Raw genomic sequence first — 25,112 nt, forward strand, 5'->3', positions numbered from 1 at the left:
CGATGATCGGATCATCAGTTAGTAACGAAATGATGTGTTTCAGTTCCTCACGCAATTGGTAGATGTGATTGCCTGGGTTACCCAAACAGAATAACTAGGTGGCTATGTCTTATCTTTCTTTCATGACCAATCAAATGAAGAATTAGTGGGAAATTAAAATATGTCCCCTTTATTCCATAGAAAAGCCCAATATATGCTACTTGTTATGTTCCAAATCATGCATGAATTATTCAAACGAGATATGGCAAGGGGATACTTGTTATATATATAGTACTAGGTTTTACCTTTTACCATATATTATTTTGTTGATACGATAGTGTAATAGTTTAGTGGTGTTTGTACTCAATGGTGAATTACATCTATATATATACTGTTAACGGTTGTAGATAGGTTTTGTATAAACTCTTGATTCGCAAGTTGAGAATATATATTTTATGATTTGGTTATGATTTAGGAATGAATGATATGACATATTCTTATTTTGATTCTCAATTGATATTATTGGATTAATAGTGTACATTTAAAGCTAATAAGAACTTAGCAAATATGTAATCGTTTATTAAACGCAAATTAGATATTTCCTAAGATGTATTCATCTTGAATTAGTTGCTATATTATAGGGATGTGATTACATAATTTGTGTTATCAATTCTTTTTGTCAAACTCAGCCCTAAAAATTTGGCATGTAAATTAGATATTTCCTAACAATAATAGGCATTAATTGACATTAACTGGGTATAAATAAGTACGCTATGGATTAAAAACCGGTCCAAAATATTCGGTAATCTTAAGGAGAATCCGGATAATTGAATCAGTTATAATTTTAGTTAAAAGTCTGACCCGAAGTTGGCAAAAAGCCAAAAAGTGATGGCACCCTATTGTACTTTAAAAATGTATTTCGACATCTATATGTGGATATATTTGTTTGGTTATAAATATCCTAAGAAAAATTTCAAAATATATATCTGTTTATAAAAATTCAAATCACATCATATGCTGGAAAAAAATCTATAATTTTATTAACTTTATGTATTAAATAGTAATAAAAATAATTAAATATAAGATCAAATAAAAGTGCAAGGAGAATTATATTTTAGTCTAACATATTGATATAAATTAGGTAGATAGTTTTTAGGAAATTAATATTATCAAATAAAGAAATGATTGTGTTTGGTTGTAAGGATCGTAGAGAATTTAGTTGAGACTTGTTTGGATACAAGGATAAGAGAGGATGACACAAAAATAAAATATATTATTATATTACAATACATAGTGAAATTAATTTAATTTTGAAAATTTGTAGGGGATAATATTTATCAATTTTTGAATAATATTTACTAATTTTAGAATTTATAGGAGCATAAAAATAAATAGAATAGCAGTTGAAATATATATATATATATATATAAATATATATATATCTTATTATATAAAGCATGGTTTCAAAAGTTACTAACTCACCAGATCGTTACACATGTCAATTTCAAAAGTTACTAAATCATCAGATCGTGACAAGTGTCAATTTTACACAATTTCTAATTTTAAAAGAAAAAATCTTACTAACTCACTAGATCGTGACAAGTGTCAATTTCAAAGTTATTAACTCTTCAGATTGTGACAAGTGTCAATGTTACACAAATTTCCAATTTTTTTAAAAAAATCTTTGTAAAAAATCAAGAAATAAAAAAATTACTAATCATAAAATAAATTATAAATATAACTTTACGATAAAGATAAATATAGTTTCTAAAGAAAATCCTTCTACAATAATTATATTTATTCAAAACAATCCTATGTTATATTGAATTTTTGGCCTAATCCTAAAAAAAAAAAACTATTAATATATGTAGTCTCTCAAATATTTGTCATATAAAGAGAGAGGAAGAGGTTATTCCAATGTATCAAACTCAAATAGAATTTTTAAACATGAGCACTAGAGATCGAAACTGAAACTGTGAAAAGAATGAAAAGTCACCTAACAAAAGAAATATAACTATTACGAATAATTATCAGATTGTTATGATGGAGAAGACGCCTAGAGGTGAACCTCATATGCGGCTGAAACTAGCTACAATAGATGCATGAGTCAACAAACTAAATTAATGAGTAAGTATAAAACTCATATGTGGATGAAACTAGCTACACTAGAGGTCTGAGTCAACAAACTAAATCAATGAGTAAGTATAAAACTCATATTCAGCTTCACATACATATTTTTTTATCATTGACTAATATTATTTTACAAAATATAGGATCCCAGCTTACAACTATGCAACTAAGAAAAATTCAAACTCATTAAATTTAACCACATATATCTGGAAGGGAATCTGACAAAAAAGGATAATTGAAGATATTTTTGATGTCAATCCATCTACTAGAGGATGTATTGATAACAATAAAGATAATCATGCTCTAAAACAAAAATGAAGATGTCTCCGGAATAAAGCGTCAAACAAGCCCGGTAACAATTCTATTCTATATTATGAAATTCAATATTCTTTAATATAATAATTATACAGTTAAATAAAATTGCATAAAATAACATTTTTTTGTCAAACAAAATAACATTATCTTATAAAAGTGTTATTGTTCTTTATTCAGAAAACAATAAAGGAGAAGACAATGACTTATTGACATGTAATTATCTTGAGGCTTTGGTGTGGAAATCTAAAAGTCTTAAACAAAGTGGAAAAAAGTTGAAATTTTTGATTTGTTGTCAACAAGGACGAGTTGTGCTACAACCATCTCGACAACCTCCAACTTACTTAGATGACTTATTGTCACGGTCAACATCGTTCGGAACAATATATGAACATATAATTCAACGCTTGCTTTTACATCAATGGGTGGAAAAATTGATTACGATATCAATTCAGGAAATGGTCCCTTCACTTTTCGTATGCATGGTCAGAATTATCACAAAATTGGATCTCTACTACCAGACGAAGGAGCTCTACCACGTTTTGCGTAGCTATACGTATATGATATCGCTCATAAACTACAAAATTGTCTTAATGCACTTGCCAAAAGAAAAAACAATGAGTTGAATGAAAGTATTCTCAGCGGATTAATTGATTGACATGCTTGACGAATACAACGAGTTAGCTTAAGTGTTCAGAATTGCTAGAGATAGATACAAATCCGGAACAATTGAAGAATACTTAATCAGATTAGTAAAAAATAAAAAACATGGTAGACAATTTGACCTTCCACAAGGAGACGAGATAGCTGGACTTATTGTGGATGACATGTATTCCAAATTGTGTGAGAGATAAAATAGTGCATCCAAAAATGGACAAACCACAATAAATCAACTCTTTACATCCATGGTACATGTATCTACAATGTCCTTTATTGTTTCCATATATGGTGAACAAGGTTATAAGGAAAAACCTTTCAATATAGAGAAGGATATACTATGAAGAGGCCATATGTTACAATGTGCGAGTATTATGCATACCAAATACATTCAAGATTGACATCTCCAAGAACAATAATTCGTTCAGCCCGTCTTTTCCATCAATATGTAGTTGATGCATACACTGCTATTGAGCAAGAACGTAGAAACTTTTATCTGTATAATCAGAAAAAACTTAGAGCAGATCTTTACAATAATGTATGTGATCCAGTTGAACAAGGGGATGCAGATTCAAAAAAAATAGGCCAAAAAATAATTTATTATATTTGTTCACAGGCGGACCGCTATACATGGTAGATAAGTATTGAGACGCAATGGCAATATGTAGACGGTATGGAAATCCAAACCTTTTCATTACTAGAACAGCAAATCCAAAATGGGAAGAAGTGAACGAAGATATAAAATGAGATTGCAAATGACAGACCTGATATTAAATGTCATGTATTTAAAATGAAATTGGAAGAACTCCTGAAAGACATACAAGATGGAGTCTTTTACGGCCATATTACAGCAGGTACAAATATAATTTATTACCAGATATTATCTTTTGTTATATTTGATAAGGATGCGTAAAATTTCACCGGAAAACTGCAGAAATCGTAAGAGCTACAAATTTTATAGAAAATTGTTTTATTGTATGAATTAATATATATAGACTTGAAATTCAATTAACTGTTATTATGTTGTTCATATAGATAAAAAGGTAATTTGGGCGAAAAAGAATTAGAAGATGTTCCCATTCAATTGTTGGAAATACTTATTTGAGGAATGAATTTGATTTTTTTTTTATAAGTCTATGCATAAAGTTAGGTTTTTATACAGTTATTTTAATTTGGTTTTAACTCATCCTTAGGATATGTTTTATTTTTATTATACCAAATAAAATAAGTGATACAAAAGTTTGGATTTCATGAATGTTAGGTTAATAGTTATTTAAAGAATATATCCTAAGGATATATTATTTAATTTAAATAAAATTAATAATATAACGTATATGTAATTTAAAACCAAGCATACATAAACAATGCACACATCACTAAAATATAAGAATGGATGACCTCTAATAAACACATATATATATATATATATATATATATATATATATATATATATATATATTCTATAATTATATATAATATACTGATTTAAAATAAACAAAACCCGTGCAACGCACGAGTCCATCTCTAGTATATATAGCAGTGACAGATTTATGTAATTTTATGTGTACAATAAATTGCGTACGGAGCTCTCTGACAACGACACGTCAATTTTTTTTCCAGAATGATTCTCTTTTAATATGTAGGGGATCTACAATTGTGTGTTTGAAATTTGTAATTTACATACTAAGAAATAAAAATATTAAATGAATAGAGTATAAACCGGATAATTTGTACCGCTTTTAAAAACATGGCTTTTCCTTGACCATGCACATTAATCCACATATATCTTCGGCAGTACGAAAAGCTTCTTGCAAGTAGAATGATACACCAAGCATAAGAAATTATTATAAAGCCAATTACCACATATTATTATAAAGCCAAATTATTAAATTTTTACAGTGTCATGCAAACACAGGTGACAAAAAATAAGCAAAAAAGAAAGAAAAAAGAACAGATGCAAACGCAGATGACGACTGACGAATACTCCGACGCGAAAACAAGCAACCATGATAATCGTTAATAAGTGTAGTAACATCGGTTTACACTTAGACGACGGCGTTTTCAGGTGGCTTGATACAAACAATTAGGGATAAGCTCATGGGCACTTAATTATTAACTACGAGGTTGTCAACTGCTGAAGATATTCAAGTTCATCCAATCAACATCTTGCCATTTCAATATTTATCATCTTTCATAAATTTTATCATCTAAGTAGTTCAATCTTTTACAAAAAAAGATAAATCTACAATTGTGTGTTTGAAATTTGTAAGTTAGACTAGATTTTAACCCGCGGTACACCGCGCGACAATTTTTTTTAAAATAATATTTTTTAATTATATTTATTTTGTTTTGTTTAATTAATTTTGTTTGGATTGTTAATTATTATAAAAATAATAAGGGAATTAAATACATAAATATGTAATTTATAAGCTATTGTCTCATTGAGTCACAATATTATTACCAATGATTCAATTGTTTTACAAAATTTTAGTTAAATTACCTGATTTAATATTTCTCATATTCTAATATTAGTAGTATTGGCCAAATAATTAAATGAGGATTTAACCTGTGTTTCAAGACCGAATTAATTATATTTTATATTTATACTAACGTTAATTCAAACCATCATGTATATATAGATATTCAGTTTCTAAATAAAATATATACTGAATTAAATGTATGTCCTCTTGCTAAAGTTAAATATTTGTGAATATTGGTTTTTCTAATTATTTTATAATTGGATTTTCGGTTTAGGAAATTTATTACTGTTAATATAATTATGAAGGTTGTAACTTTTTTTTTTTTGACAAATCTGTTGTATATCATTTAAATTTGAGAGATTCTAGCATCCATAAAAATAGTTTTCGAGAAACTTTAATGGGTAGAGTTGTTTTTGGAAAAATCATAATGTGTAGATGTTGTTAAGATTTTTTGGCAATAAATGTAACAAATGTTGGTCAATTTAAGAAAGTTTAGTATGTTTCTCTGCAATGTTATTTATGGAATTGTTTTAGGGGTTAATGTTGTAAAAATAAAAATTAAATAAGTAAAATCAAAAGGGCATAAACCAAAATGTACTTGAAAAATAATAATATAGATACTAAGAAATAAAAGTAATAAATGAATACAATATAAATTGGATAATTTGTAATGTCTCAACCGCTTTTGAAATCCATAAACTGTTTCAAGATATCACTTTTTATTTGTTGTAACAAGTTTTCCATTTAGAAAAATATATTATGAATCATATAGAAGAAAGAATATAATAATATATTCGTCTTGAGTAATTAAATCTTATAATCGCTATCGAATTAGATTTTTAATAATATAAGATATAAATATTTAACCTTGTGTTTTTTTTTTCCTGATAATATATCAGATACTTGATTAGTACTTGCGGTACACCGCAGTGAAAATTATTTATAACTAAAACATTTAAATTATAAATTATAATAGTTTTAAATTTTATGATTTAAAGTTTAAACCATATAATACCGCAATATAATTTGTTTTTTACATAATATTTATTTAATCAATTTAATTAGATATGTCCATTATCTGATACCGATAATGTTAACAAAATAATGAAATGATGTTTTACCCGTGTAACACCAAATTAATGATATTTCTAAATTTATATAAATATCGACAAACCCGTCCCGCTATATAACTCTGTCCCGAGATATTTTAATTTGCACTATATCATCTGAATTTTTTTTATTTATTGTTTTGTATTATGAATATTAGCTTGAGTTGCTATGTTATTTATTAAGTTTGTAACCATTTACATTTTATAAGATTGACGCTTTTAATAAAGTTTAAATATTTATAATACTTAGAATTCATAAAACGGTTGAGTATTTCTCATCTTTGAGGTTTCGTAAAATTTGAAATATATTATTAATATTTTAAAGGTCATTTAACTTTATTAAAAGTTGAAATATTTATAATATTTAAACTTTATAAATTTGAAACTTCATGAACGTTTAAATATTATTAATATTTTTAACATTTTATAAAGTTTAACTTTCTAAAAAAATAAAGATTTATAATAATTCTACTTTTTATAAAATATAAATATTTATAATATTTAACTTTTTAAAAATTATTAATAAAGAACTGAAATAAACCAAATAAAAGTTTTTTTAAAAAGTTTGAATGCCTCGTAAAATCAAGCTTTTGTATTATGAATCATTTTGGTGTCTTTTATAGTATGACTCTGAACTATTGCCCACTTTTTTTAGGCGGGTGGGATATTGTATCCGTAAATTGAGTAATATATGTCTGTTTTAAAAAATTTGTATTACATTATGCTGGAAAAATCACAATTTTTACTAAGTAAATGTATTATAGAATAATTCAACATAATATAGATTAATCTTACACGTATCGTTAGACGCTTTTCCTTTCCCAAGTCGAAACAGGAGTCAGGAGTGAAACCACGGACATAATTAATTAGGTCTTATAAATATATAGATTGGTATCGCACTCTATTATTGAACCATTACTACAATTGTTTCGCTTTCTTATTTGTCCCAAGTAGAAGAAAACTCAGAGATCGAAACAAAACCTAGATTTAAAGAGTGTTAATAACCATGGATAGGATGATGAGAGAACCTCTGCGAGTAGACGAGTCTTCAATGAAGCATGTCTGTGTTCTTGGCAGAGGAAGCTTTGGCTGTGTCTCTCTCCAACGCGATTCTAACTTCCGACTCTATGCAATGAAGTCATCTTCTTCGTTCAATCAAGTGAAGGATTTCCATAAAGAGGTTAGGATCATGCTTCGTTTGCGCAATCATCCACGCATCGTCCAAGCCTTAAGCTCTTTTGTTCACTTATCCGCCCCACCAGAAGAAGAAGGATGTCACATCTATATGGAGTATGCCTCCAAAGGCACTCTCTACAATATGATCTCCCGGTTTCGTGGGAAGCCGATGCCTGAGAATATGATCCGACGCGCCGCTTTGATGATCCTACAAGGACTCCACGCTCTTCACTCAAACGGCTACGTTCACTGCGACCTCAAGCCAGCCAACGTCCTCGTCTTCCCTTCCACCACTGTTGGAGAGCCATGGGATCTTAAGCTTGCTGATTTCGGTTTCTCTAAAGAGCCTTGTACGGATTCTAGGTCGTTGTTTCATGGTACGGAGCAGTACATGCCGCCAGAATCTCTTGGACCGGACGGAGAGATGGGTTCGTCGACCGTTGATATATGGTCTCTAGGGTGTATGGTTATTGAGATGTTTGGAGGTTGTGCATTGAATATGGGAGACCGTTACATGTGGAGGCTTCCAATACTTGTATCTCCGGTGGCAGACGACTTCTTGATGCGGTGCTTGGCTTTGCAGCCGTCACGTAGGGCTACCGCAGCAGAGCTATTGAATCATCCGTTTCTTGCGCAACAATACAGTACTGTTCCAATATTGACAGAGATGCCTCCGTATCCCTTCTTAAGGTTTCCTCCCTCCATAATGGACAACGTGATGGAAGAATATGCTAGACTTGGATTGGTGATGTGAAGACCTCAAGATTTGATTAACGGTGGACAGATGATGAGGCCGGAAGAGAAAGGAGATTCATGTGACGGCGGCTATTTAATTACGGTTCGATAGTTTAATTTAGGTTCGGTTGAGTTTGGGCTTTTAACTGGTTTGCCCCATAAGTGTTAGTTTTCCTACTTGTTGTGAGTTTTTCTTTTCGTTTGGTGTGTCGCTACTCCTAAAGTTTGGGCAATAATAGGTTGGAGTCATTGTTATACAGTAATATCGTTCATCGTTTGAATATAAAAGGTTATATAGTTTTTAGGTAAATTTTACATAGTTACATTACATGACCGGTCCATATTTATATTTCATTATTAATTTTAAAAAAAAACACAAAACTTTAGCCAAACAAATAAAAAAAAATAAAACAAAACACAATTTTGGCTGATTAATGCTTTTTTTCTCTTCTGAAAATTTGAAAAAATACAAAAATTTTAAAGGAAAATCCTCTAAAACACCATTAAAATCTGCTCAGTAAAAAAATTTATCATAACCACCGTTTTGAAAAGAGAATATTGTCTCTCCTGCCATGAACAGTAAACAACTTATTACCAATTGCCACTTTCATTTTGGGCTTCTTCCGCCTGCCATAAGCTCACTAAATGAAGACATTTTTACCCTCCCTCTCATATATCTGAAAAATTAAATGAATTAAGAAAAAAACAAAAAATCTCTTTCTTCTTCGTAAAACGCAACCCGTTCGACTTCTCTTTTCAGAGAACAGTTTCCCTTCTTTCTTCTTCGTCTAATCTTGTTGCTGAAACTCAACATCAGTGTAATGATCAATTACTTCCTACAGTCAATTCGCCGGTCGAATCCTCCCCTTCTTCCGCCTCTTACCGCCAAAGTCGGCGATACAGAGAAACCTACTTCCGAACCCGACCCTTGGTATTAGAGATAACTTTTGGCTTGTTTTTTTTTATTTTTTTTGGAAAATCCATCTCGATCCATAAGGATATTGACGTCTCCTTACTCCCTCCTAGTTTATTCGCGACTAATCGCTATCCTGCTAGAGGTCGCATCAATTCATACTCAACGCCCGAGTATCTGCTGGACATTGTTGAAGTTTTTCAGGGAACTCCGGAGTTTCAATGGCTGAAAGCATCTCCCTTTGGACATCTGTTTCAACTACCGGTCCGCAAAAGCTCACTGTCTGGTAAACTTGTCCACCAGATTCTCTATCGTTCCCTTGTAACCCGCAAGCTACACGAAATGTGGTTTGTATTTGGCAGCCAACCTATTCGGTTTTCCCTCTGTGAGTTTGGTCTCCTAACAGGCCTGAAATGTACACCTTACCCTTCTGAGTTGGAGACGAGGAAGTTGCAAACACCAGACGAAGGTTGTCAGCCTTATTGGTATACTCTTGTTGGTCCAAAAGACTTTTACTCAATCCGTGACATTGTTTACATGCTTAAGCGGGATAAGTTGTTGCATAAAAAAGATAGAATGGACGGCCAACATAGGATACGGCTTGCACTCATTGTTATAGTAGAAGGTATACTGGTTTGCGACTCCTCAAAGATTAGAGCATCAAAGGAAGTAGCAGAGATGCTGAAGGACTTGCAGAGTTTTGTCAACTACCCATGGGGAAGGAAATCCTTTGAACGAACGATATAGATAGTTATGGTTGGCAAATTCAACCGCACTCCTGAAGTTTTACGCAAAAAGATGATGCGGTCCCATACTGCCACACATGGCTTCACCCTTGGTTTCCAGTTGTTGATACTAAATGCTATCCCCATGTTGGAGAGTTATCTTCGTGAAGCTGATGATGGGCTAAATTTTACGGACCACTCAGTTCAGCATCATACAAAGCTGAGGTCATTCCAAAATTCTAACATCCTCAAAACAGAAATGGCAGAAAATGTAAGTTCTTCTGTATGTTATCCAAACTGCGAGCTTTGTTAAATCTTGTCTTTATGTCATCTCATTTTTACTTTGTCTTAAACAGCTTGACGTCGAATGGATTATCCACTCTAACGACCCAATAGACATAATGGCAATTTCTTGGAATGACGAGGTTGAAGATCATCGAGTTGATTACATTTGCCAAAAACTCAATGACGGCCACGAGTTTAAGCTTCATGTCTGGCACGGAGGACTTGCGACTCTTCCACTTATGGGTATAGTACACGATGGACCTAACCAACCGGTGGAACTAGATTCCAAACCGGCAACTAAGTCTACCCTACCGAATACCACAAACAAAACAAAGGCAAACGTAAACCGAGTGCGTCTGTGGGAGAAGAAAATGTTCCTTTGGATTCTTACACTGCACAAGAACTTCTCCTTGAGGTTGACCGGAAAAACAATGAACACTTTGCCAAAATTCAGGAGATGTGGCCTGCCGAAAAAAGTCTTTTAAAGGTCGAGATTTATGATGATATACTCAACACTTTGAGGAGAAAATGTGTTTTCTATAGCTCACCACCTACCAAGGAGCCAAACTCGGTCGAAAACTTCAACAAGTCAAGATGGGATAATTATGGGGTGGACATCGAAAACATTGTAACTATCAAAAACAAGATTGAAGACTCAAAGGTTAGCAACTAGGGATCTACTAAATATATGTCTTTACCTGTTTTTACTCTCCATGTCTAACATGCTCTGCCATCGTAAATTAGGAGGGGAATGATGGACTAAATGAGGACGCTCATAGGACATATATTGTTGATCTGGGCAAGTCCTCTACGGATGAGGTTTGACATAATCACAAATGCATTATCTTTCTTATTTAACATATTAACACCCTACATCTAGTACAATTATTTATTCAGCAGGAGAAGGATGCATCAGCTGATGAGGAGGACAACGCAACGTAATCACTGCTTCCGGATCAACATGAAGACTCTCACTGGACACCTGATGATGAGCCTGAAAAGCCGGTATTGTCGAAGCAACCCAATGATACACATGAGCCACCACACATCGACATAGAGGATCAAGTAAACATCCGTAGGACAAATCATGCTGTTTAACACAACTTGTCCACTGTCATGCACTTATGTCCACCGATATTTTCAGGAGCATGATACAGTTGACTCAACGGGTGACCAAGAAACAAGCATGTCTGGTCGTGACCATTCTGACGATGAGAAAGAGATTGTGTGTGACCAGGAGAACATTACTGGAAGTGATACAAATGCAGATGGAGATGCAGATGGAGATGCAGATGGAGATGGAGATGGACATGGACATGGAGGTTCAGATGGAAATGGAGATGGACAGGCTTTAGAAGTATGTCCATCTGAAACAAATGCAACAGTTGTTGAGGTATTTTTTATGTGCAACCAATGGTTTTTGAAAATTATTCACATTCGTATGTCCTTCCTAATGGCATTCGTATCTTACAGGTACCCGCTAAAGCTACTAGGAAACGTCGTAACCCTATTGCCGGCCAATATCTAACTCCACTTCCGACGAAAAGAAGTAGGACAGTTCCTAGGCGTTATGGCCAGTGTTCTACTCCCCCGAGGGGACAACAAGCTTCAGAATCAAGCTTAGAAGACAATGAATTCCTTCCTCTAAAAGCCATCAAACCGTCAGTTCAGCGGAAGTTTCTGGCCCAGCTCAAAGCTTACGCCAAAAAGTATAGACCAAGTCACACTCATTTTCGTCTACATTTCCCCTATGTCTATATTAAACAAAACGATGGACATGATCATAAATTGATGGACATGATCATATTTTGCAGAGAGTACATCATCGATGGTATCAATGTCAAGCACAGTTTCTTCACTGAGTTATACACGCCAAAACACTGGGTTGATACCCCTGTAAGTTACTTCCGACCTTTCAAACCTGGTTCAGCCTAATCTGGAGGCGTTATGGGGATAAGTTTTGCGATTCAAGGATAGCTGTCCTTGACACCTGGTTCTCCAACATGTTAACCACTGAATTGGTGCGTTTCCATAATTGCAAACATAAGGATACCTTCTTCTGGAACAGCATTATTAAAAACTACGTTAAAGGGGTTGTCCATAACCGATCTACAAGACTGGCATGGTACACCGATGTTGATACAGTTTACGTTCCTATGAACTAGGGGAAACGCCACTGGGTCGCACTAGCTATTAACCTGAAAAAGGCCCACATCTTTGTCCTTGATCCGTTAATTATCAACAATGGTCCCAAGAAGCTCCCGCGCCTTATGAAGCCTTTCATGGATTTGCTCCCGATCATTGTCAAAACTTTTGTCAACCCAGAATCGACGGACGTCCCTCTGCCAAAGGTTTTTAGTATGGCGAGGTTGGAGAATGTTTACCAGATTGAAAGGACCGGCGACTGTGGCCCACTTACCGTCAAGTATATCGAGCTCCATGCCCAAGTAGTAATGTCGGATTCCCTTACAGAAGAACTGGTGGACCAAATTCGGATGTCCTATGCGGTAGATGTCTACCAGGAGTTTGTTGTCTCCTTATGAACCCCCATTTCTCTCTTCTGTTTCCTTTCCTTATGATAATATCGGTTACCTATTGTACTTTTAGTCTTTCCCTATCCTTTTCTTACTTATTTTAATGAGAACCCAGATTTTTATGTAAACAAGTGGGTGGAGCCCCAATGCAGGCGTGTTTCTTTATGTCTAAGTGGAAGTGATGCATACTTTACCCCTTCTCTATGATTTCTACAGTTGAGCCAAATCACTCACGTCTCTGTTGCGTGTTCATAGTCTAACATCTGACAGTTCCTTTGTATAAGGGTTTAAAGTGAAACTAAGAATATGTTGGCCAAGTTACCCTTATTAATTGTCATTAAAAGGGATTCATCTACCTTCTATACCGACATAGCCCATAAGTCCTCTATCACTTCTTTCCCCTCTTCTCTACTCAAAATTTTCAGAGAAAAAATGGGTCAGTATAGTTATTCTCAACCTTCATCTTCATCCGCCTCATCTAATCAATGTCAGTTTCAACCCTCGGCTTCTCCTTCATCTGCTTTGTCTATTAGGTCTCGACGTTATGGAGATCATACCTATGGCATACCTCAGAAGTGCATTTGTGGTAGTCATCTTAAAACGTCTACTAAAACCGAGGAACCAGGCTTTGGACGTATTGTCTATGAATGCAAGAGATGTGGTGTATGGATTTTTACTTGTTCAAATTTCATAGGCAACGATCTCTCTCTCTATATGTTGTCCATTACCACTTCCTAATCTATAAATTTTTTTTTTGCAAGACTGGTGGACATCACTACAACAAGTGGTGGGACAAAGCCATTATGGAGGAGATACACGACATTAAGTCGAGGTTTTCGGAGACAGATGACCGTATGCTGTGGTTCATTACTTACACAGACGAGGGTGAGAGATGTGATCCTCGCACTGTCATTTCTCGTGTCAAGACGAATTCGGAGCAGATCGACAACCTCCATGAAATGATCGCAGAGTTAAATGCTGGGTACACGGACTTCAGGGCTTTTGTTCAGCGATTCCCACCTCCTAGCACACACCCAAAACGCAACCGCGCAACATATGCTTATGTTTTGTGCACTCTAATTTCCTCCATTGTCCTACTCTTTCCATTTGGGTTTTGCATTAGGAAATTTGGAAACTGAGTCTCATCAGGCGAAAATGTCCATCCATGATGGACTGTTGGTCAAAGTTTAATGTTGTCTACTTCTCAAACAATGTCTACCCCTCTATCTTACTCGACAAATTGTATTCCGTTGCCGTTTTAGTCCACCTTTTTATCTATCATGTTTTTATGTCTATTTTTTTATGTCTACTTTCTATTGTCAACAAGTATGGTGGTAGACAACTTTATTATATACTTTATATTGTCAACAAGTATGGTGGTAGACAACTTTATTGTCAACAATAGACACTTTAATAAAGATAGAAAATAAACAAACAAATTGCGCATGTTCCTAAAAACAAATTCAAGATACATTACAATTAGGATATACATAATACGACCGACAGACATTTCTAATGATAGACATCATAGTAGACATTACAACTTGCAATCATCAAACCTTTAAACCTGTCTACCAAGGTTACTGATAGACATGATAATTACGATAGACATAGTAAACCGTTGTTTGTCTATCTCTAATTTATATTGTCAGAAAGTATTGTGGTAGACAATTTTATTGAGAAAGATAGACAATAATCAAACCAAGTGCCAATGTTCCTAAATGAAACATAGTCAATAGTCATTACAATTTCGATAGACATAATACGACCGACAGACATTGCTAATGATAGACATTACAAAAGACATTAGAACTCGGAATCATCAAACCGCTACACCTGTCTACCCATAGCCTCTTTCAGCCTACATACATGGAAGCCACATGAAAAATAGTTATGTAGCCTTTGTTGATAATCAACCATGTCTCAGTTTCAAAAAGAGAGTACCAATCCCAAACACATGCATGAGATGCCTCCTACAAAATACATTGCTACTTTGGAACCTTTCGTTCAAATCAACATTGAGCATGTTTTCCTGTTGTGTCCCACTCCAAAACATCTTCCACACTTGCTTGGTGTCTTCCTCTTTTTCCTCTAATTACATCAAAAGAAACATATTAGTACACTTCAAAGGTTAGCATGGAAATCATACTTTATGTTGTTCTCCTTGCGACGGTATTCTTTTCTTCTTCGGCCTCCCACTACCGCGTTTTGTTCGAGGTTGATTAACAGCCTCTTCAGTTACAGCCTCTGCAATATCGCTATCCCTTTCTTTTGGAACTAGCATAATGATTTGTGAATATTTTTTCCTCCATGGCTCAACAAAGTAGAACTCCCCAATTCGGGTGTAAATATCAATTTGCAGCACTCCTCTAGCAGCTAAAGCGTGACAGCAAGGCACCTTCAATACATCAAAGACCCGACAAGTGCAGGTTTTATTCTGCAAGTCCACCGTGAAAACAATACCTCGTCCATCGTTAACTTGGTAAATCCACTCGCTTGCTGATAGCACACGGTAGTCCACCGCGTGTTGTAGGTGATCTATAAGTATTTCTTCGATTTCCGGGGTGCATCGTGTTTTCGCTTTATTTGCCACTTTCCTCCTACAATAAAACCACCTCATCAACATTGCTCGTAAGAACTCTACCATGGACACGATCGGGTAATCAACAACAGTTTGCATTGCTGCATTCAGCGACTCAGATATGTTGCTACTCATTATATTGTAACGATCTCCGGAGAAGTGAGAAAGTGTCCAGTGTGGTAGTCCTATTTCTATAAGATACGAAGCACATGCAGGTTTACATTTCTCTATTTCTCTCCACCAATAACGGAAATCGCCAACTGTGTATGCCCTTACAGCTTTAGAAACCACTGCAGCCAAACCTTCGCAATGAAAGTTGTGCTTCACATTTCTAAATAAATGAACAGAACAGGCCCCATGCTGCGCCAAAGGATACACTCTACGCAGACCTGGATATATTGATGCATGCCTGTCTGAGACAAATACTAACTCTTGTTCATCTGGCACAAATTTCTTCAGATTTTCAAAGAACCACACCCATCCTCCTTCATTTTCCCCATCAACTACTCCAAATGCCAAGGGGAAATTTTGCATATTCCCATCTTGTCCACTCGCTGCAACCAAACAACATTTATACTTCCCTTCATTGTTGTGCCATCAATTACAATCACTTTCCTGAAATATTTATAACCAGCTATGCAAGCCCCAAAAGCAAAAAACAGGTACTTGAACAATGCGTTCCCTTTTTTGTCCACCATATTGTGCATTGCAGTCAACGTCCCTGGGTTCATTGACTTCAGAAGGTGCAAGTATGTAGACACAAACCTATAATTGTCTTCTTCATTTCCTCTGGCCTGCTCCATGGCAAGCTCTCTCGCATTCCAAGCCTTCGTATAAGAAATTGTCACGTGCATCTCAGACAAAACTATATTAGGGAGTTCGCATGCTCTTGGTCCTTTCTTGCCATTTGCGAATTTGGCCTTCAGCAGATCTGCCAAAATTTTTGCGGTCGCTTTCTCACCATATCTCGACCGTGCTCCGACATCGCAACTGTGCTTCAATGTCAGTGTCTTAATTTCCAAGTTTGTCGAATTGGCATGGGTTGTTGCATACACTCTCCATCCACAGTTCTTGTCTATGCAATTGGCTATAACTCTGCCTGTATCTGACTTACTTATCCGGAAACAAAACAGCCTTGTCATTGCATAAAGGGACAACATCTTATGCATCTCCTTTCGGTTTGCAAATATTCGGCCAACATAAAGTCCGTCGGTTGCCATTTTTAGATCCATATTCCTTTCTTCCTCGGGGGCCCCTCGCATATTGTCATGCACTGGAGGAGCATCATTCATTAGATGAGGATCGTCTTCACTTATTACTGCTCTGTTACTCCGGAAATAGTCCCGCTCCACGATCCCTTGGTCATTCACGCCCAACCCATCGTGCATCAGATGTCCTCATAAGGCACTGGTGGTGCATCAGATCTCACTGATGGGTTGTGTAGCACTATTTCCATCTCTGTAGTAGCACTTACATCATCCTGTGCGACGCCCTCATTTACATCAGATATCATCGATGGGTTGTGTGGCACTATTCCCATCGCCATCGCTTTAGTAGAACTCACATAATCCCGGGCGACGCCCTCATTCGGCAACTCACCATCTAACTCTATTCCTAGCCCAAAACCAATATGATCCATTGCCCTCATGCACCCTACTTTTGCAAGGATCCCATTCTGGTGGGTATTCTTTGTTAATCCGTTCTGTCCACTCGTCAAAATCATAGTCTGGAGAGTCTTCAAAACATGCCAAATCTTTGAAGCTCCCTGATGGACCACTTCCTTCAGGTATCGTGAATGAGGAGTTGGCGACTGCCCCTACTTTCCTCTTCCCATGTTTGTCAGCTACTATTGATTCCTTGCACACCATCTCCGCACGATGGCTTTCTTCAAAATTTCTCAGACATTCTAGCAACAATTCATCGGGGACTTCTCCGCTCGATGGACCTGCATTGTTAGCAACAGATGGGGCATTCAATCCATTTCTTTTACTATTATGTCCACAGTAAGTAGACTAGAAATGCTCTCCACCAGATGCCAGATCGTCTTCTCCATCTGGGTCGACCAACATCTCAGGAGTGTTTTTTTCTCCACCGGTAGACACACTGTTATGTCCTTTCTCGACGTCTGGTCCATCTGGGTCGACCAACATCCCACTCGTGTTTTTTTCTTCACCGGTAGACACTGTGTTATGTCCTTTCTCGACGTCTGGTCCATCTGGGTCGACCGACATCCCATTCATGTTTTTTTCATTCTCGGTGGACATAAAATGATGTCCTTTCACGATGGACGATAGTGTACTCTTCTTCAGTGAAACATACAAATACAGTCCACCACACTCTTCATTCTTCAGTTTAAACTGTTGAGACTCAACATCACTGTCTACTGAAACTGGGGGCATCTTACCTTGTGTAAAGACAATTGTGTCTCCTGGGTGCCAAAAGCTTAACTCCGTACTACTTTCCTCTTCTTTGACACCCAAAACCTCTCCAATCTTGGCCTTCAAAACCGCGAACGAAGTATCTTTGTCGATAGATAAAAATCTTTCCATTTGCCCATGACGGACAGAAAACTTCCACACCCCAATATCTGAACATGTCCATTCACACAGCAGGAGACACACTCTCCCGAACATCTGCATCATTAATGAAAATCATTGTTTAACGACAATGAATGCAGAAAAATTTGCAGATGCCCAGATTTAATACAAAACTATCCTTCTATCATAACCGACCATATTAAATAAAGAGATCCCTTAAATGAACATAAAGACATACTTCCCAAATTCCCACAACCAACTCCACTTTCTTCACCTAACCTTATCTTCTTCAAATTTGTTTAGGTTAGAGAAATTTTGTCCTAAACAAATCGCAGCATTAACTCCAATAAACACATTTTACCACACTTTTGTGTCGTAAATCTCTGTCCATCTAGCCATAAATGCATGTTCCATCATAATTAATTTCTTTTTTTTTTGAATTCTCCCGCCTGTTTTTCGTCCCTCAAACGAGAGGATATTTTCGTCATTTCAAAGCGAACAAGCCCCACTAAAATGGTGTTTTTGGGGACAAAAAAAAAACTGGCATTTGACACAAATACTCAAACCAAAATGGCATTCTTCATCAAATTCCCAAAAACCCTAATCCTAATTAATTAAATCTTTGATGTACAAAAACGCACCCGTTTTGTGTTTTGACCTTTTTATTTTCGTCTTTCTTCTTCGCTTCTGGATTTGTTCCTCGAAGCAAAAAAAAAAAAAAAAAAACTCAAATTTGCCTGAAACGAGAACTCAGTGCTGTGGTCTATCTCTTTCACCTTGGCCTTATCAAAAGGTACCCTTTTCTACAACCCAGCTTAGTTTTTAGTGTTCTTAGTAATAAATAATATTCAATTTTGGATCTTAGGGTTCCGTAATTTTCAGATTCCTTCTCGATACATCTTCTAGCCTTGCGTTAGCTGATGATTATAAATCCCAATTTGACAATTTCATATTCACTCAATTGTTTTAATTTCGTTTCTTCTGCTCAAATCAGATTCCTTTTTGCTGTAAATTTTAAGATTTTTGGTTATGGCGACGAAGAAAGTGATAGCTATATGTCAGTCAGGGGGAGAGTTTGTGACTAATAAAGATGGATCATTAGCTTATTCCGGTGGTGATGCTTATGCCATAGACATCGATCAAGACACTTCCATGAGTGATTTCAAATCCGAATTAGCTGAAAATTTCGGGTTTAGTTGGGAGACTATGACACTTAAGTACTTCCTCCCTGGAAACAAGAAAACCTTAATTACCATCTCTAAGGATAAAGATTTCAAACGCATGGTTAGCTTTTCCTCAGATGCAGCAAATGTCGAGATATTCGTTTTACCCGAAGAAGCTGATGCCAGGAATGACACCAACATGCCAGCTAGTCGGTGTGTGTTTCTTGTTTTCCATGTCTTGTTTCTCTAACATTGTTTTAAGTTTGGTAATGACTGATGTGTGAACACCATCTTGTTTTTGACAGATCAAGTAGAACGACTGCATCGGAAGCAGTGGTACCTGTAGCTTCCGCAGGAGATATTGTCGTTGGGGATGATGATATGATAACAGATGATTTTCAGATTGAAATAGGAATGATGCCTGAAGAAAGCAGTCCTTTGCCTGGAAATTTTGTTTTGACTGACGAGAAACAGCATATAAAAGCCGCGCAGCAGTGGGAAAACGCAATCACTGGTGTTGATCAAAGGTTCAACAGCTTTACTGAGTTCCGAGATGTGTTGCACAAGTACTCGATTGCTCATGGGTTCACTTACAAGTACAAGAAGAACGATAGTCATCGTGTTTCAGTCAAATGCAAAGCTCAAGGTTGTCCATGGCGTATCACTGCGTCGAGGCTTTCGACTACTCAGCTGATTTGCATCAAGAAAATGAATTCAAGACACACGTGTGAGAGAGCGGTTGTGAAAGCTGGGTACCGTGCAACAAGAGGTTGGATTGGAAGTATTATCAAGGAGAAGTTGAAAGCCTTTCCGGATTACAAACCAAAGGATATTGCAGAGGATATAAAAAGAGAGTATGGGATTCAACTGAATTACTCACAGGCATGGAGAGCTAAAGAGATTGCTAGAGAGCAGCTTCAGGGTTCTTATAAAGAGGCATATAGTCAACTTCCTTCTTTCTGCGAGAAGATCACGGAGACAAATCCTGGAAGTATCGCCACTTTCATGACAAAAGAAGATTCGAGCTTCCATCGTCTTTTCATATCGTTCTACGCATCAATATCTGGGTTTAGACAAGGTTGTCGCCCTCTCCTTTTCCTTGACAGCGCTGTCTTGAACTCTAAGTACCAAGGGGTTATGCTTGTTGCTACAGCTCCTGACGCCGAAGATGGAATATTTCCAGTGGCTTTTGCAGTTGTGGATTCTGAGACAGAAGAAAACTGGGTTTGGTTTTTGGAGAATCTCAAGTTGGCATTGGCCGAGCCCCGGACAATCACATTTGTCGCAGATTTCCAAAACGGTCAGAAGAATGCATTGCCGCTGGTATTTGAAAAAGGACAGCATCATGCCTACTGTCTGCGTCACCTCGCCGAGAAGTTAAATACGGACTTGCAGGCTCAGTTTTCTCATGAAGCAAGAAGGTTTATGCTCAATGATTTCTATGCTGCAGCTTATGCGACACAACCCGAGGCATATTACCGTTCTTTAGAGAATATAAAAAATATTTCACCTGATGCTTACACTTGGGTTATAGAAAGTGAACCATTCCATTGGGCAANAGCTCAAGGTTGTCCATGGCGTATCACTGCGTCGAGGCTTTCGACTACTCAGCTGATTTGCATCAAGAAAATGAATTCAAGACACACGTGTGAGAGAGCGGTTGTGAAAGCTGGGTACCGTGCAACAAGAGGTTGGATTGGAAGTATTATCAAGGAGAAGTTGAAAGCCTTTCCGGATTACAAACCAAAGGATATTGCAGAGGATATAAAAAGAGAGTATGGGATTCAACTGAATTACTCACAGGCATGGAGAGCTAAAGAGATTGCTAGAGAGCAGCTTCAGGGTTCTTATAAAGAGGCATATAGTCAACTTCCTTCTTTCTGCGAGAAGATCACGGAGACAAATCCTGGAAGTATCGCCACTTTCATGACAAAAGAAGATTCGAGCTTCCATCGTCTTTTCATATCGTTCTACGCATCAATATCTGGGTTTAGACAAGGTTGTCGCCCTCTCCTTTTCCTTGACAGCGCTGTCTTGAACTCTAAGTACCAAGGGGTTATGCTTGTTGCTACAGCTCCTGACGCCGAAGATGGAATATTTCCAGTGGCTTTTGCAGTTGTGGATTCTGAGACAGAAGAAAACTGGGTTTGGTTTTTGGAGAATCTCAAGTTGGCATTGGCCGAGCCCCGGACAATCACATTTGTCGCAGATTTCCAAAACGGTCAGAAGAATGCATTGCCGCTGGTATTTGAAAAAGGACAGCATCATGCCTACTGTCTGCGTCACCTCGCCGAGAAGTTAAATACGGACTTGCAGGCTCAGTTTTCTCATGAAGCAAGAAGGTTTATGCTCAATGATTTCTATGCTGCAGCTTATGCGACACAACCCGAGGCATATTACCGTTCTTTAGAGAATATAAAAAATATTTCACCTGATGCTTACACTTGGGTTATAGAAAGTGAACCATTCCATTGGGCAAATGCTTTGTTTGAAGGAGAGAGATATAACCACATGAACTCCACTTTTGGGCTAGATTTCTACAGCTGGGTTTCCGAAGCACATGAGTTGCCCATAACGCAAATGATAGACCAACTTAGAGCAAAGTTGATGCAATCGATATATACCCATCAGGTACAATCCAGGGAATGGGTTACAACCCTAACACCAACCAACGAGGAGAAGCTACAAAAAGAAATAGAACTTGCAAGGTCACTTCAGGTTTCAGCGCCTCACAATAGCTTATTCGAGGTTCATGGTGAATCCCTCAACTTAGTTGATATCAATCAGTGTGATTGCGACTGTAAGGTATGGAGAATTACTGGTTTACCATGTAGCCACGCAGTTGCAGTGATTGAATGTATCGGGAAAAGCCCTTATGATTACTGCTCCAGATACTTTACCTCAGACAGTTACCGTTCAACGTATGCTGAGTCCATTAACCCTGTCCCTAACACCACAATGACGATGATGATGGTGGAGGAACCGCCCGTTGAGGGGGTTGTTTCAGTTACTCCACCGCCCACAAGACGAACACCACCAGGGAGGCCAAAGAGTAAGCAGGTGGAACCACTAGACATGATCAAGCGTCAGCTCCAGTGTAGCAACTGCAAGGGTTTAGGACACAACAAGAAGACCTGCAAAGCTGTATCTTAAGTGTAGAGATAAGAGTTTTTGTAGAGAGTGAAGACAGGGTTAGGACAAATTGTAGTAATAGTTATATTATATAACTTATATAGCTGATTTTGCCCAACTTTTTGGATTTAATTCTTGTTTGTTGAATTTTTGGAGTGTGATCTTTTAGGGATAAAGATCTCCGTCAGGTTGAGACCAAAGCGAATTCCTAAATGGCATCAAAATTGATGGGAGATTTCACAGCAATTGTGCAATACATTTTCTTGTATTTGATTCGATGGTCTTCCCAATCTTATAAAAAAAATTTGTATGCATATTTTAAGTCACATCTGAATTGGAAATCTGTATAAATCCACCACACTTGTTACAAAATTCCATAGTTGCCAACAACACTTAAGTTTATTTGTATAATTCCAAAAATGATCAATGGTCATATGATATACTTAATGCACCCGTGATTGGGGGCCTTTGCGCCTATAAATCTATAATGAATGCTAGAGACAGTAAGATATAAGTGTCACAGTAAACTCTCTACCAAGAAATTGATTCCAACCAGTCGGAGGTAAACTCGTAGGCCACAAAGGTAACAGCACCAGCAGGAGCAGCTTTCACAGTCGATGGCACAATGCCTTTGTACAGACCATGCCAGCCCTCTGATATCATTATCTGTCTAAGACCGTCTAACATGTTTCTGTATGCACGTCGCTCCACTCGGGCACCATATCTTGGATGTCTCTGTAGACCTTCAATCTGCAACAAAAAGAGTCTTTCAAAATCTTTTTGACATTTCTATCATCTCATGTTTGAAGGCAACTCCATTATCATTGCCATGGAGATCTACTGGGAAGTGCTAGAAGCTTTTATAATCTACTAAATATACACACAAATTTGAATTTTCTTTCTAAAGCTACAGTGACAGATCAAGTGGGATTTAACCAGCAAACAATAAGTAAACTCTCCAAGCAAATACCATAGTGCAGCAAATATGATATCCTAGTCTGAGATAAAGTCCATAAGGATAGACCAAAAACATGGAACCACGTGTACATGATAAGTCCTTGGGCTAGTTCAGTGTAGAAGCATTGTAATTACCCTAGCTGTTTGGGAGAATGAACTGAGGTTTTCACGATTTGTCTAGAGTTTAGTGGAGATTCTCTCGTTTATCAAGTCTCTATGATGTGAAAATAAAGAGTGTACTAGATTTGGATCCTATCAGATTATCTTTCCATAGAGTCCATTAGGTAAGATTAACTGACCTGGAAACGTTTTTTGACCACATCAAGAGGATGGCAGACAAGCTTGGCGCTAGTGCCAGCCCCAAGCCCACAAACAAACAGCTGGAAGCTGGAAAGGTTGGTGTCCATGTTGATCGGGTTTTTGGAGGACAAAATATATCGATTCCAGTCCTGTTAAAAAAATCAAATGACCTGATTGTCACCAGAAACAAAAAAAAAAAAAAAAAGAGAGTTTTTATAAAAACATCACACATAAGAGATATATTGCTCTGCTCTTACCATCATCCAACGCTTAAACATATCATATGTGCCAAATTGCAGGCCAGCGTATGGCACAATCTCAACAAGAGTTGGTGTTAATCCATTATACAATCCTCTTATGCCTCGAGACTGAATAATATCGAAAAACGCAGACCTCATTGTTGGATATACCTGTAGACAGTCATCAATCAGTCATCTATATGTCACTTAAGCATGAATAAAGAAGAAAATCAAGAATCACCCAAGGGCAAGAGATTTAAGTTATTCTACAGGGTTTATCATGAGTCAAGTAATAAACCTTAGGCTCCCCNGACATTTCTATCATCTCATGTTTGAAGGCAACTCCATTATCATTGCCATGGAGATCTACTGGGAAGTGCTAGAAGCTTTTATAATCTACTAAATATACACACAAATTTGAATTTTCTTTCTAAAGCTACAGTGACAGATCAAGTGGGATTTAACCAGCAAACAATAAGTAAACTCTCCAAGCAAATACCATAGTGCAGCAAATATGATATCCTAGTCTGAGATAAAGTCCATAAGGATAGACCAAAAACATGGAACCACGTGTACATGATAAGTCCTTGGGCTAGTTCAGTGTAGAAGCATTGTAATTACCCTAGCTGTTTGGGAGAATGAACTGAGGTTTTCACGATTTGTCTAGAGTTTAGTGGAGATTCTCTCGTTTATCAAGTCTCTATGATGTGAAAATAAAGAGTGTACTAGATTTGGATCCTATCAGATTATCTTTCCATAGAGTCCATTAGGTAAGATTAACTGACCTGGAAACGTTTTTTGACCACATCAAGAGGATGGCAGACAAGCTTGGCGCTAGTGCCAGCCCCAAGCCCACAAACAAACAGCTGGAAGCTGGAAAGGTTGGTGTCCATGTTGATCGGGTTTTTGGAGGACAAAATATATCGATTCCAGTCCTGTTAAAAAAATCAAATGACCTGATTGTCACCAGAAACAAAAAAAAAAAAAAAAAGAGAGTTTTTATAAAAACATCACACATAAGAGATATATTGCTCTGCTCTTACCATCATCCAACGCTTAAACATATCATATGTGCCAAATTGCAGGCCAGCGTATGGCACAATCTCAACAAGAGTTGGTGTTAATCCATTATACAATCCTCTTATGCCTCGAGACTGAATAATATCGA

The 25,112-nt window shown here is 36.7% G+C and overlaps 4 protein-coding genes across 4 annotated transcripts in view; 2 read left to right on the forward strand and 2 right to left on the reverse strand.

Moving 5' to 3' along the window:
* On the forward strand, positions 7,674-8,597 carry LOC104763255 (mitogen-activated protein kinase kinase kinase 1-like). Its single transcript, XM_010486654.1, has one exon. The coding sequence runs from the start codon at positions 7,674-7,676 to the stop codon at positions 8,595-8,597; it is 924 nt and encodes a 307-aa protein (XP_010484956.1).
* LOC104763256 lies at positions 15,179-17,004 on the reverse strand. Its single transcript, XM_010486655.1, has 2 exons — positions 16,248-17,004; positions 15,179-16,170 (listed from the first exon to the last, which is right to left on the reverse strand). Exons 1-2 carry the CDS (start codon positions 17,002-17,004, stop codon positions 15,179-15,181), a joined length of 1,749 nt encoding a protein of 582 aa, XP_010484957.1.
* On the forward strand, positions 18,842-22,721 carry LOC104760882. Its single transcript, XM_010483875.2, has 4 exons — positions 18,842-18,946; positions 19,148-19,529; positions 19,622-20,859; positions 21,781-22,721. The coding sequence occupies exons 2-4, from the start codon at positions 19,183-19,185 to the stop codon at positions 22,467-22,469; spliced, it is 2,274 nt and encodes a 757-aa protein (XP_010482177.1). The 5' UTR covers positions 18,842-18,946; positions 19,148-19,182; the 3' UTR covers positions 22,470-22,721.
* Positions 22,826-25,112, reverse strand: part of LOC104760883 (mitochondrial thiamine pyrophosphate carrier-like) — a 4,608-nt gene continuing 2,321 nt past the window's right edge. Inside the window, exons 7-8 of the mRNA XM_010483879.2 lie at positions 24,730-24,879; positions 22,826-23,198 (exon numbers count right to left, since the gene is read on the reverse strand). Of these exons, the coding sequence (XP_010482181.1) occupies positions 22,980-23,198; positions 24,730-24,879 (369 nt within the window). The 3' untranslated portion in view covers positions 22,826-22,979. The remainder of the gene's footprint in view (positions 23,199-24,729; positions 24,880-25,112) is intronic.

This window comes from Camelina sativa, chromosome 18, assembly GCF_000633955.1.
Source record: "Camelina sativa cultivar DH55 chromosome 18, Cs, whole genome shotgun sequence".
Lineage (NCBI taxonomy): Eukaryota > Viridiplantae > Streptophyta > Magnoliopsida > Brassicales > Brassicaceae > Camelina > Camelina sativa.

Bases quoted from the DNA above. Each gene is read 5' to 3' on its own strand.
- LOC104763255 (XM_010486654.1), top strand. From the start codon at position 7,674: ATGGATAGGATGATGAGAGAACCTCTGCGAGTAGACGAGTCTTCAATG.
- LOC104763256 (XM_010486655.1), bottom strand. From the start codon at position 17,004: ATGCACGATGGGTTGGGCGTGAATGACCAAGGGATCGTGGAGCGGGAC. The intron at 16,171-16,247 runs GTTATAAATATT...GTTTGGTTGCAG, and splicing joins TTTTGGGGCTTGCATAGCTG to CGAGTGGACAAGATGGGAAT.
- LOC104760882 (XM_010483875.2), top strand. From the start codon at position 19,183: ATGGCGACGAAGAAAGTGATAGCTATATGTCAGTCAGGGGGAGAGTTT. The intron at 19,530-19,621 runs GTGTGTGTTTCT...TGTTTTTGACAG, and splicing joins ACCAACATGCCAGCTAGTCG to ATCAAGTAGAACGACTGCAT. The intron at 20,860-21,780 runs CATTCCATTGGG...TAGAAAGTGAAC, and splicing joins TTGGGTTATAGAAAGTGAAC to CATTCCATTGGGCAAATGCT.